This window comes from Salmo trutta, chromosome 4, assembly GCF_901001165.1.
Source record: "Salmo trutta chromosome 4, fSalTru1.1, whole genome shotgun sequence".
Classification (NCBI taxonomy): Eukaryota; Metazoa; Chordata; class Actinopteri; order Salmoniformes; family Salmonidae; genus Salmo; species Salmo trutta.
This window is the reverse complement of record NC_042960.1, coordinates 51,951,569-51,965,199: the sequence shown is the minus strand read 5'-3', so window position 1 is coordinate 51,965,199 and position 13,631 is coordinate 51,951,569. Positions and strand designations below refer to the sequence as shown.

General features: G+C 45.4%; 1 protein-coding gene across 1 annotated transcript in view; it reads right to left on the bottom strand.

The window, feature by feature from the left end:
• Positions 1 to 6,278: 6,278 nt before the first annotated feature.
• Positions 6,279 to 13,631, bottom strand: part of LOC115192568 (procollagen galactosyltransferase 2) — a 28,800-nt gene continuing 21,447 nt past the window's right edge. Inside the window, exons 10-12 of the mRNA XM_029751220.1 lie at positions 12,838 to 12,965; positions 12,504 to 12,710; positions 6,279 to 7,533 (exon numbers count right to left, since the gene is read on the bottom strand). Coding sequence (XP_029607080.1) covers positions 7,254 to 7,533; positions 12,504 to 12,710; positions 12,838 to 12,965 — 615 coding nt within the window. The 3' untranslated portion in view covers positions 6,279 to 7,253. The remainder of the gene's footprint in view (positions 7,534 to 12,503; positions 12,711 to 12,837; positions 12,966 to 13,631) is intronic.

The window sequence follows — 13,631 nt, the reverse complement described above, 5'->3', positions numbered from 1 at the left end:
CATGAAAGAGGGAGACATCATTCAATATCCCCTGTAATGTTTTGGCCGTGAAGTCCTGGAGATCCAAAATCTTTTCACTGCCTTCACAATTAATGTCTAGTTTCTTAATGCACTGGACAAACTAATACAAAATCTATCACTTGTGCAATAAACCAACAATGTCAACCTTCCTCAATGTCTCACACATTGCACCAAATGTGGATCTAGAAGGGTCTGACTGGGACGAAAAATGAACCCTGGCATTTCTAACACACCAGCCTATTCTTTTCCTTGAGGTCTCCATTATTAGCCAGATAATGATCATTTTGAGCAAAAAAAACAAGTTAGACAGGCCCGCTGGGCTAAAAATGGACCAGACCATCTGACATTTCGGGCTGCTTTTTATTAAATGCAAGTCATCATATTTTACAACAAACACTGAATTAATGCATAATAATTGCTCAATGTGTATTTTCTCCTTTTGCCAAGATAATCCATCCACCGCATTTCAAGAAACTGATTAAACAGCATGATCATTACACAGCACCTTGTGCTGAGGACAATAAAAGGCCATTCTAAAATGTGCAGTTTTGTCACACAACACAATGCCACAGATATCTCAAGTTTTGCGTGAACATGCAATTGGAATGCTGACTGCATGAATGTCCACCAGAGCTGTTGCCAGAGAATTGACTGTTAATTTTTCTACCATAAGCCACCTCCAATATCATTTTAGAGAATTTGGCGGTACGTCCAACCGGCCTCACAACCGCAGACCAAGTGTAACCACATCAGCCAGGACCTCCACATCCGGCTTCTTCACCTGCAGGATTGTCTGAGGAGGGCTGGAGGGATGCTGAGGAGTATTTATGTCTGTAATAAAGCCCTTTTGTGGGAAAAAACTCCCCCTGTCCAGTCATGTGAAATCCATAGATCAGGGCCTAATGAATTTCTTTCAATTGACTGATTTCCTTATATGAACTGTAACTCAGTAAAATCTTTAACATTGTTGTATGTTGCATTTATATTTTTGTTCAATGTGTATATAACATTTATTCAGTGATTTTCTTCTTTGTCTAATATATGTGTTTATTCAACTAGGATGTGTACCACTTTATTTTAAGGATCCGTAATAAACCATTTATAAGGCATTTATAAATTGTGTGTTCACCATTTATTAATCATTACCCACACATTAACAAGCAATTTACTAATCATTAGTAAAGTATTTTTGCATTCCCTAAAGTGAGTGCTATTTACATGTTATAAATACTTTATAAATGTTTTGAGTGACCAGTGAAATTTCGCACAAAAAGATGGACATGCCATTCGTAGACATTCCTTCAGTAACTGGTAAATAATAAGCACACAAACCAGAGTGCTTAAGTAAATATATATACATGTGTGAATAACCAGCTTACTAACATTTACAAATGTGGGAGTAATGATAATAAATAATGAGCAAACGGTTTGTAAATGCCTTATAAATGCCTGTTTATTATGGATCCTTAAATAAAGTGTTACTCTTGGAGATAGCTGGGCCCAGCACAGACAGTGTGGCCCCCTGGTCTTCTGGTCCCAGTGATGCTAGGCTTAGCACCACAGACAGCTCAGCTGCTGCTGCTGCAGTAGTCAAGTGCAGTGGAGGTCGGGAGAACAGAGCGAGAGTTTTAATATTTGACAGTTTTAATATTTTGGCTCTATATATGTAATAGTAGTTAACCCTTTCGGATGGGGGGGGGGGGTGTCATGGTCTTCTGGTACCTGTGCTGTGGGAGAGGATGCTAGACTTAGCAGAGACAGCTCAGTGGTGAGTGAAGGTAGGAAGAAAACATAGAGACGCGGATATACTGCCAGTTCCTTAATATGTTGGCTTTATATGTAACAGCAATTTACACTTAGGAGTGACAGACCGAGTGACAGCAGAGAAGATCAGAGTCAGACTGCACAACAAGGAGGTAACAGAGGCACAGTTATAGTGGTGAGTTGTATCTGTGTTTTTACATGAGCTGGTTAAAAAAGGTGGAGGGCTATGTTTTTCATTGGTCACTGGTACAGTGTACTGCCTATGTTATGTGTCACGTGCGTGGTGAGGTGGGCTGGTGTGGCTAAAATGCCAGAGAACATTTTTTGTCCCAGTCCGCCCCTGCTTGCTGTTGCTCTTAGATGGCAACTCAGAGCAAATACGTGTGTGCCATTTGAATCTCAACAAGGAAGGTAGTTGTATTTGATTAATGTTTTTGGAAAAAGTATGGATTTCAGCAAACAAAGAAAGGCACTCAACTAGAGGACAAATGTAGGTACAAGGTAAGCGTTGCATCATTATCATTTTCTTGTATTGATCTTGGCCGAATCGATGTCTGAGCTGAATTCAACAAAGCCTGGTCTATGCTTGAGAGGAAGAGGCTAAGTGGGAGGGATAACTGGGCCAAAAATCTGTCTTCTCCAGCAGGTGGCATTGCTTCGTTTCTTTCGCTCACCAAACGAGGGGTTTTTGTATTAAGGTCAATTAGAGCTCATCAAGCGAGGGGTTTTTGTATGGAGGTCAATTAGAGCTCATCAAACGAGGGGTTTTTGTATGGAGGTCAATTAGAGCTCACCAAACGAGGGGTTTTTGTATGGAGGTCAATTAGAGCTCACCAAACGAGGGGTTTTTGTATGGAGGTCAATGAGAGCTCACCAAACGAGGGGTTTTTGTATGGAGGTCAATGAGAGCTCACCAAACGAGGGGTTTTTGTATGGAGGTCAATGAGAGCTCACCAAACGAGGGGTTTTTGTATGGAGGTCAATTAGAGCTCATCAAGCGAGGGGTTTTTGTATGGAGGTCAATGAGAGCTCACCAAACGAGGGGTTTTTGTATGGAGGTCAATTAGAGCTCATCAAGCAAGGAGTTTTTGTATTAAGGTCAATGAGAGCTCACCAAGCAAGGAGTTTTTGTATTAAGGTCAATGAGAGCTCACCAAGCAAGGAGTTTTTGTATGGAGGTCAATGAGAGCTCACTAAACGAGGGGTTTTTGTATGAAGGTCAATGAGAGCTCACCAAGCAATGAGTTTTTGTATTAAGGTCAATGAGAGCTCACCAAGCAAGGAGTTTTTGTATGGAGGTCAATGAGAGCTCACTAAACGAGGGGTTTTTGTATGAAGGTCAATGAGAGCTCATCAAGTGAGGAGTTTTTGTATGGAGGTCAATGAGAGCTCACCAAGCTAGGAGTTTTTGTATGGAGGTCAATGAGAGAGTGTTGAATTTGGTCAAAAAAAATGTTTATGGCTTATTTGCTACATGAGGTTTATTTGATGGAATAGAAGTTCTGTAATACTTACTTAGGTTGTTAAGAGTGTACTGATATAAGTAGGACACTTGGCATCCCGGCAAACTTTGAGAAAGTTTTCTCAAGATGGCTATGCATATTTATGGCATGAGGCTAGTTGCATAGCATCTCCATTGAATACAGGTAGTTGATGTCAACACCCCTCATCGAATATTCAAAAAAGTATAAAAATAACGAGATGTATCCACCAATCTAAAGAGAGAGGAATAGGGAGGAGTGGACAACGAATCTAGTTGTTAGGGCGTCATTATATTCACCTCTTTGTCTCTGCTCCAGTTCACCAGAAACTTCCTTCACCATGGAGTAGAGTTTAGTCAGCGACGTAAATACCAGACTGATTCACGCTGTGCTATCAAGCTCGTGGGATCAGCTGGCTTTGTAAAACTAGATGCCAGGAGCAGTAAAAACGAGTTTGTTTCGATAGCATAGATATCTAGCTAGCTAGAAGATTTACATCATCATTCGCTATGATCAGCTGATAGCCACACTTCCCCCAGATTTTAATCATCTCTAGTTAGTAGGCCTAGAAGTCACTGACACTAGCTTTCTTACAATGTGATCAGTGATTGTGTTGTTAAAGAAAATAAATATCCCCCCCAAAGCTCTGTGCACGGCTCTGTAGGCCTGCAAATGGGTACGAAAACGCTTCAATTAGCTTAACTTAACCCATTGCCATTGGCTCAACTTATTACCCCAAGGCAATCATTTTGACTATATTATCCCACACAGCTACAATAATGCACTTTCATGCTAGGTTTAGGACCTCATATTGAAGCTTATAGAGACCGACTGAGGAATAGAACAATCTTAAAATAATCTACTTTGGTTTAGATACAAGCATCATGAAACCTCTTACAAAATACATTAATTTGACTTGGTTGAAATCTATTTTTGGTACTTAACACTTATTCCATGTGGTTTCTTCCTTCACAGACTTCAGGAAATGGTGACTCTTCCTAAATATTTGGTCAAATGATACATTTTGTGTATGGTTTCCTAGAAACAAGGTGGGCTCAGCTTACCCCTTTGGCTCAACTTACCCCATTCTCCCCTATACCTAAAGTGAATATGGCTGTGAGAAAAATCCCATGCAGCCTTGTTTACAAAATTTCACACGGGAATGTGAGATGTAATCTACACCTTGATTAGGCCATTAGAAATCCTTATTATGCAGTTTAATGATTTTTTATTTGAGCATCATTATTTCAATATAGCCAACACTCTCTCGTTCTGAACTTCTAATGCGAGTGGGATGGGTGTGGCTTCGTGACAATAATCTGAAGAGCAGCTGCTCACTGATTTGACAGCTCCATGCAGTTCCACCTCCAACACTGCCAAAACATCAGCTATGTGGGTGTCGGCTATCGCCGGTTAATGCTTGATCTGATGGAATTTATGCCTTAGTCAGACTTTCAGTACCGTCAGTATCCCCTGGCTGGTTGTCCTTCTCATTCAGGCAATAACTCTAATCAATGATAACTTGCAGTATTACTCATGACCAGCGGTTAAATTGAGCCAGAGCTACCTGGAGCCAGGCCCCTGCACATTGGCATAAAAAGTAGGAAAAGGGTACAATAAACCAGCGTTAAAGTTATGGCCAGAGTTAGAGTTGAGCCAGGGTGTGGACATGAAGCTAGGTTAAGTGTTCTGGTTGTGGCCAGTGTTAGGGTTGAGCCAGGGTGTGGACATGAAGCTAGGTTAAGTGTTCTGGTTGTGGCCAGTGTTAGGGTTGAGCCAGGGTGTGAACATGAAGCTAGGTTAAGTGTTCTGGTTGTGGCCAGTGTTAGGGTTGAGCCAAGGTGTGGACATGAAGCTAGGTTAAGTGTTCTGGTTATGGCCAGTGTTAGGGTTGAGCCAGGGTGTGGACATGAAGCTAGGTCAAGTGTTCTGGTTCTGGCCAGTGTTAGGGTTGAGCCAGGGTGTGGACATGAAGCTAGGTTAAGTGTTCTGGTTATGGCCAGTGTTAGGGTTGAGCCAGGGTGTGGACATAGGAAATGAAGAAAGTGTGGAGAGACATGGCAGATGACAGTGAGCATGGCTCAACCCTAATCCTAACCCTCCCCCCAATAGGGCTCCTCCACCTCTGAGTTCCCAATTCAACCACTGTTCATGACCAGAAGGTGGTGACATGACCTCTCTTTCTGCTTCTCCTGAACGAGACACAGACACTGTCAACACAGACAGAATAAAAACATGTTCACGGGTATTTTTGCAGTTAGTTAAGGCATTAAGGCAAACAAACACCACATTGGGCCCTCATAATAGCTAGCTGCTGTTTGTGAATGGTCAGACTGGGCAGTAATGCTGTCCTGTACTGTAGGCTACTGTGGCCTCGTCCTCCTCCTCCTGTCCAGCAACATAGGTCTTCAGGGCTCAGAAGCATATCTCCACATCCGCCCTGCCTGTCTCTTTATGAAAATCATGTGTCTTGTATAATCCTCTGTTCTGGACAGTTTCTTGTCTTCTATCTCTCTCTCTCTGTTCCTCTCTGTTTCCCCTGCAGTCCTGAGCCTTCTTGACTGATAGCTCTTCAGACAGGAACAGTAAAACCCAGAGAGGAATTTCCTATACGCTCCTACAACCAGAGCATGGTGAACACCCTGGGATGATGTACTGTGCTGAATAGTGAGCTCAATGCCTCAGTATCTTGTCTACCTGTTCATACATACAGTACCTTACTTGGCTATGACAAGGATTTCTTTCTGACCAGGTGACACTAAATGTGACACACAGTACATAAACTGTGTTATAGACTGAAATGTTAACATTGACCGGAGATGTGTCTGTGCTACACAGAGGGAGGTTGACATCCCAAGGTCGTGGGAATAGTGTAGAAGCTTAGATTAGTGATACAATTAAAATAACAGCAATACACAGGCTAGTCTATATAGTCTATTCAAACACTGTAGCCATAACTGAGGTGTTTGTGGCCTACTCACAAACAAACTGCAGAGTGAAAAAAAACACACATTTGGTCAAGACGTTTTATTGGCTGAAAACTTTCCCCCACCACCTCTCCAGTTAGATGAAAGGCTCAGCAAAGTGTAAAGCCAGACGAGTGTAGTCTGATCCGTGTGTAACAGGGCCAGCCTGCTAACTACTACTACAAGGCCACAGAGGAACACTGTCCTCCATCATGCCTGTCCTGTTTCTTGGAAAGAATCTGATGGCAAATGATTATGACTGTGTGTGTGTGTGTGTGTTTGCATGCCTTGCACCACATACACATTCTGCAGACATATCCATACACATGCATGTGGTGTGTCTTGAGTGACAGTGACATCATTGAAATTGACAGTACTCCTGGGTACAGTATGTCAGTCTCCAGCCTGCATGCACACAAGCACACGCATACACACACATAACACGTTTTCAGACAGCTGCAAAATAACTTTATTCCTGCCCATAAACCACATCTGTTATTTATAAATTACAATAATCATCCTTTTTAACAATAAAAAATGATTTATTTGTGAATTGTATCTCTGCACTGCCAACAGCAATATCTGTACTCCACATGTTGTAGAGTCCCGGTTTGTCCCAGTCTCTCTCATATAGTCCCAGCATGGTGTGGCTTTTCAGCCCCCCCCAGTCCCTCTCTGCATCTCTCCAAGGTGTGTGTGTGTGTCATGTAGAGTACATGGGGAATAAATTAAGCTGGAGTCCTGGGCCTGAAGCCCACTTTCTATTCCTCAGTGCACAGACCACTCCGCCCCTCACCAGGCAGCCAATGGGATTCGCATCTCAGCCTGCTGTTATGCTATTAGCCAGCAGATAGCCAATGAGAAAGAGCACCGAGCGGAGCCGTTTAGTGTGTATCCAGTTGGTTGGGTCTGTGAGTGAGTGTGTGTGTGCAGTGCACATGCCTGTGCAGTGTGTGTCCGTCCAGGTGTGTGTGTATATCTATGTGTATGTCTGTGTGTAAACAAGTCTCTCTTTTCTTCCTCAGAGTTCGTCTCGTGTGGAGCGGGCAGCGGGTGGAGGTGAGTCTCCCGTCACACTGTTCTGGGCCACGGTGTGGATGCGGCCTTGCTGTTCTGTCTTCCTGGCGTGCTGGTGCTGGCGGTCCCAGTCGGTGGCGGTGGCCTCGTCGTCCCAGATGGTGGAGGTCTCTGTGTCGCTGACGTAGCCTGGCTCGCCCGTGTAGTGGGTGGGGTAGAGGAGGAGGGGTTCCACGGAGAAGGCCTTCAGGTCCCGAGGCTCAAAGTGAGACATGAAGTCAGAACTGATGGAGAGAGGGGGAAGAGGGTTACATGACACGTCCTCAAAGAGAATCACACACTAAGGGAGAGAGAGAGGGGGACATAGTAAACTGTCATCAAAGTGCATTTTGTGCACCATTCAAAATGATAGAGGTGTACAGAAAGGGGGGTCATATAAGGTAATTCAGCCCTGCAGAATCAGCACCACTTGGTCAAAGTTAAGCATGGAGAGAGATTGCATCACAGAGAGGTCAGAAACACATATTCAGAGAGCACTCTGCCCTGCCATAGTGGCAGGGCAGAGACCTCCAGCATCTGTCAGAAAGGAGCGCTGATCATGACACTTTAACATGCCATCAAAGGGAGCCAGAGAGTTGTAGAGCGGTGCAGAGAGGGGAGAGGAGCGAGACACATCAGCTTCAATCAGTCAGGCCCTGTCAGCCAGAGGTCAGCCGGTAAAGGTCAGCCCCCCTGCAGTCGTTTAGACAGTGCCAGCGCAAAGAGAGTAACCTGATGCCTTTATTACTTCCCAGAGAATTGAACCCTGAGAGGCTGGACTTAGTCTGAGGGTTTGATCCTCTCAGAGTTGGCAGAGGAGAGACTGCAGGGCATCCCTAACCTACTTTCCCCCTCTCTCTCTCTAGTCTTCTCTCTCTAGTCTTCTCTCTCTCTCTCTAGTCTTCTCTCTCTCTCACACACACACACACACACACACACACACACACACACACACACCCCACCCTCATACTGAGCTCTGGATCAATGGGAATCCTGTCCCTCTCACCAGCAGCAGGAAAAGACATTCCGGACCCACATTCCTCCGAGAGGCAGAGCGAGGGAATGGGAGTGAGAGAGAGAGAGGGAAGAGAGGGGAGGACAGAGAGGAAAGGGCAAAGAGGGGTAGGGGAGAGTGAGGGAGAGAGAGGGGGGGCAGAGTGGGGTAGGGAAGAGAGATGAGAGAGAGAGAAAGCAAGGGAGGGAGGGAGAGAAAATGGGCAGGGGAGCAGGGAGAGGCAGGGGGCAGGGTGCAGAGACAGAGAGTACCCATTTATCCCTGGGAACAATCCCTGGCCTGTGTATCAGGGACTCACTCTGTACAGGAGAGAGAGGGGGGAGACAGAGGTGAAGAGAAAAAGAGAGAGAGAGAGAGAGAGAGAGAGAGAGAGAGAGAGAGAAAAGAAGAGTGCCAGAGAGTGAGATGGAGTGAGGGAAATGGGTTGAAGAGAATGCGTGAGGGAGAAAGAAGAGGAAGAAAGGGAGTAGGGAGGTGTAAATTATCAAGGAACCCACCAGGTACAACCCTAAATCCGTAACCATGGGCACCCTCTTAGATATCTTCCTGACCAACTTTCCCTCTAAATACACCTCTGCTGTCTTCAACCAGGATCTCAGCGATCACTGCCTCATTGCCTGCATCCATTTATTTATTTTATTTTTTATTTAACTAGGCAAGTCAGTTAAGAACAAATTCTTATTTTCAATGACGGCCTAGGAACAGTGGGTTAACTGCCTTGTTCAGGGGCAGAACGACAGATTTGAGTCTGCGGTCAAACGACCACCCCTCATCACTGTCAAACGCTCCATAAAACACTTCAGCGAGCAGGCCTTTCCAATCGACCTGGCCCGGGTATCCTGGAAGGATATTGACCTCATCCCGTCAGTAGAGGATGCCTGGTTGCTCTTTAAAAAGTGCTTCCCTCGGCCTCCCGGGTGGCGCAGTGGTCTACCCGTGCCACCAGAGATTCTGGGTTCGAGCCCAGGCTCTGTCGCAGCCGGCCGCGACCAGCAGGCCCATGGGGCGACGCACAATTGGCCCAGCGTCGTCCGGGTTAGGCTGGCAGGGATATCCTTGTCTCATCGCGCACTAGCAACTCCTGTGGCGGGCCGGGCGCAGTGCACGCTGACCAGGTCGCCAGGTGTATGGTGTTTCCTCCGACACATGGGTGCGGCTGGCTTCCGGGTAGGATGTGCATTGTGCCAAGAAGCAGTGCGGCTAGGTTGGGTTGTGTTTCGGAGGACGCATGGCTCTCGACCTTCGCCTCTCCCGAGTCCGTCCGGGAGTTGCAGCGATGAGACAAGACTGTAACTACTACCAATTGGATACCACGAAATTGGGGAGAAAAAAGGGGTAAAAATATATCTATAAATAAATAAAAGTGCTTCCCTCACCATCTTAAATAAGCATGCCCCATTCAAAAATGTAGAACTAAGAATAGATTTAGCCCTTGGTTCACCCCAGACTTGACTGCCCTTGACCAGCACAAAAACATCCTGTGGCGTTCTGCATTAGCATCGAAGAGCCACCGCGATACGCAACTTTTCAGGGAAGTCAGGAACCAATATACACAGTCAGTTAGGAAAGCTAAGACTAGCTTTTTCAAACAGAAATTTGCATCCTGTAGCACTAATTCCAAAAAGTTTTGGGACACTAATGTCCTGGGAGAATAAGAGCACCTCCTCCCAGCTGCCCACTGCACTGATACTAGGGAACACTGTCACCACCGATAAATCTACGATAATCGATCATTTCAAAAAGCATTTTTCTACGGCTGGCCATGCTTTCCACCTGGTTTCCCCTACTCCGGCCAACAGCTCTGCACCGCCTGCAGCAACTTGCCCAAGCCATCCGCTTCTCCTTCACCCAAATCCAGACAGCTGATGTTCTGAAAGAGTTGCAAAATCTGGATCACTACAAATCAGCTGGGCTAGACAATCTGGACCCTCTCTAAAATTATCCGCCAAATTGTTGCAACCCCTATTACCCAGCTTGTTCATCCTCTCTTTTCGTCTGAGATCCGCAAAGGTTGGAAAGCTGCTGCGGTCATCCCCCTCTTCAAAGGGGAAGACACTCTAGACCCAAACTGTTATAGACCTATATCAATCCTGCCCTGCCTTTATAAAATCTTTGAAAGCCAAGTTAACAAACAGATCACCAACCATTCGAATCCCACCGTACCTTCTCCACTATGCAATCTGGTTTCAGAGCTGGTCATGGGTGCACCTCAGCCACGCTCAAGGTCTTAAACAATATTATAACCGCCATCAACAAAAGCCAATACTGTGCAGCTGTATTCATTGACCTGGCCAAGGCTTTCGACTCTGTCAATCACCGCATTCTTATCGACAGACTCAATAGCCTTGGTTTCTCAAATGACTGCCTCGCCTGGTTCACCAACTACTTCTCAGATAGAGTTCAGTGTGTCAAATCGGAGGGCCTGTTGTCCGGACCTCTGGTAGTCTCTATGGGGGTGCCACAGGGTTCAATTTTCGGGCCGACTCTTTTCTCTGTATATATCAATGATGTCGCTCTTGCTGCTGGTGATTCTCTGATCCACCTCTACACAGATGACACCATTCTGTATACATCTGGCCCTTCTTTGGACACTGTGTTAACAAACCTCCAGACGAGCTTCACTGTCATGCAACAATCCTTCCCGTGGCCTCCAACTGCTTTTAAATGCTCGTAAAACTAAATGCATGCTCTTCAACCGATTGCTGCCCGCACCCGCCCACCCGCCCGACTAGCAACACTACTTTGGATGGTTCTGACTTAGAATATGTGGACAACTACAAATACTTAGGTGTCTGGTTAGACTGTAAACTCTCCTTCCAGACTCACATTAAGCACCTCCAATACAAAATTAAATCTAGAATCGGCTTCCTATTTTGCAACAAAGCCTCCTTCACTCATGCTGCCAAACATACCCTTGTAAAACTGACTATCTTACCAATCCTTGACTTCGGCGATGTCATTTACAAAATAGCCTCCAACACTCTACTCAGCAAACTGGATGTAGTCTATCACAGTGCCATCTGTTTTGTCACCAAAGCCCCATATACTACCCACCACTGCGACCTATATGCTCTTGTTGGCTGGCCCTTGCTACATATTCGTCGCCAGACCCACTGGCTTCAGGTCATTTATAAGTCTTTGCTAGGTAAAGCCCCGCCTTATCTCAGCTCACTGGTCACCATAGCAACACCCACCCGTAGCACGCGCTCCAGCAGGGATATTTCACTGGTCATCCCCAAACCCAACACTTCCTTTGGCCACCTTTCCTTCCAGTTCTCTGCTGCCAATGACTGGAACGAACTGCAAAAATCACTGAAGATGGAGACCTACATCTCCCTCGCTAACTTTAATCATCAGTTGTTAGAGCAGCTTACCGATCAATGTACCTGTACACAGCCAATCTGTAAATAGCACACCCAACTACCTCATCCCCATATTGTTATTTATCTTCTTGCTCTTTTGCACCCCAATATCTCTACTTGCACATCATCATTTGCACATCTATCACTCCAGTGTTAATGCTAAATTGTAATTATTTCACCTCTATGGCCTATTTATTGCCTTACCTCCCTAATCTTCTATGCACACACTGTACATAGATTTTTCTATTGTGTTATTGACTGTACATTTGTTTATGTGTAACTCGGTGTTGTTGTTTTTGTCGCACTGCTTTGCTTTATCTTGGCCAGGTCGCAATTGTAAATGAGAACTTGTTCTCAACTGGCCTACCTGGTGGAATAACAGTGGAATAAAAAAAATATATTAAAAAAGTAACTCTAAATCACGAATAAGGAACACCACTCACCATACCACAGAGCCTATATCAGGGATGGACCCGCGGACCAAAAATAAAAACATATAAATTAAAAACTCAATCGAGGTCTCAACTTACTGTTGAGAGTTAGAATAATAATAATAATAATAGAATACACATGGTGCAATTTCTAAATTTGGTTGTGTGTCAGCAGCCACTTAATTAGCCCATGTCAGCAAAAAGAAAAGAAAAGATTGGTCAGTTAGCTGGCTGCTAGACTATCGAAACTTGCAGAAAGTGTGTTTGATTTACCGACCGGGGTGTGGCCCATTGATCATATTAAAAACTGCAAACATTTGCCTCCACCCTAAGGCAAAATAAAACTGCACATTTTTCTCTCCTCCCCCTGTCTGTGTCAGCCTCAGTGCAGCCAGCCAGTCCCTTACTTGGGGTGTTTGTTGAACATGACGGGGAGGAACTCATCAACAGGTAGCATCTTGCTGAAGGCCTGAGCAGCCAGGAGCTTCCTGGCACCCTGCGCTGACAGAGCATAGCCCAGCGTCCAATAAGAGTAGTCCGCCTCCACCAGGTTATTAACCCCTTCCACTGAACGCTCCGGCTGATGCACCTGCATACGCTTACGCCCCACATAGCTGTATGAGAACAGAGGGAGGGAGAGAGAGATAGAAAGGGAGGGAAGAGTGATTCAATTCATTATACATAAGCTCCCAATTAATAATTACACATCATAACAATGCTACTTGTAGACATCATTCTTACATGAGATCCCAGTCCAGCTGGGCCTTCTCTACTTCCTCCATGATGGTCATCATTCGCCTCTTAAATCTGGGCTCAAACCTCACGTCATCCTCCAACACCAGCACCTTGGAAAGACCACGCTCCGCCAACTGACAACAGCACAGAGAACAGGCCTGGAGTCACAAATATGTAACAGCACACAACCACTATTGGCATCGACAGGCTGCAATGGATAGGGTCAAAAGCTTCAAGTTCCTCTTCACAGAAGACCTGACAGACCAATCACATCGACACTGTGGTGAAGAAGACGCAACTGCGCCTCATGGGCCCTCAATTCTCAAGTTCTACAGCTGCACCATCGAGAGCATCTTCACCGGCTGCATCGCTGCCTGGTTTGATAACTGCTCTGCCCTCAACCGCAAGGCTCTACAGAGGGTGGTGCGGACGGGCCAATACATCACTGGGGGCGAGCTCCCAGCCCTCCAGGACATCTACACCAGGCAGCGTTTGAGGAAGGCTCGTAAGATCGCCAAGGACTCCAGTCCCGAGCCATGGACTGTTCACTCTGTTACCATCTGGCAAGCGGTATCGGAGCATTGGGTCTCGGTCCTAAAGACTCCGAGACAGCTTCTACCACCAGGCCATCAGACTGCTGAACAGCTAAATCTATACTACTGTTCAAAAGTTTGGGGTCACTCAGAAATGTCCTTGTTTTTGAAAGAAAAGCACATTTTTTGTCCATTAAAATAACATCAAGCTGATCAGAAATACAGTGTAGACATTTTTTATGTTGTAAATGACTATTCTAGCTGGAA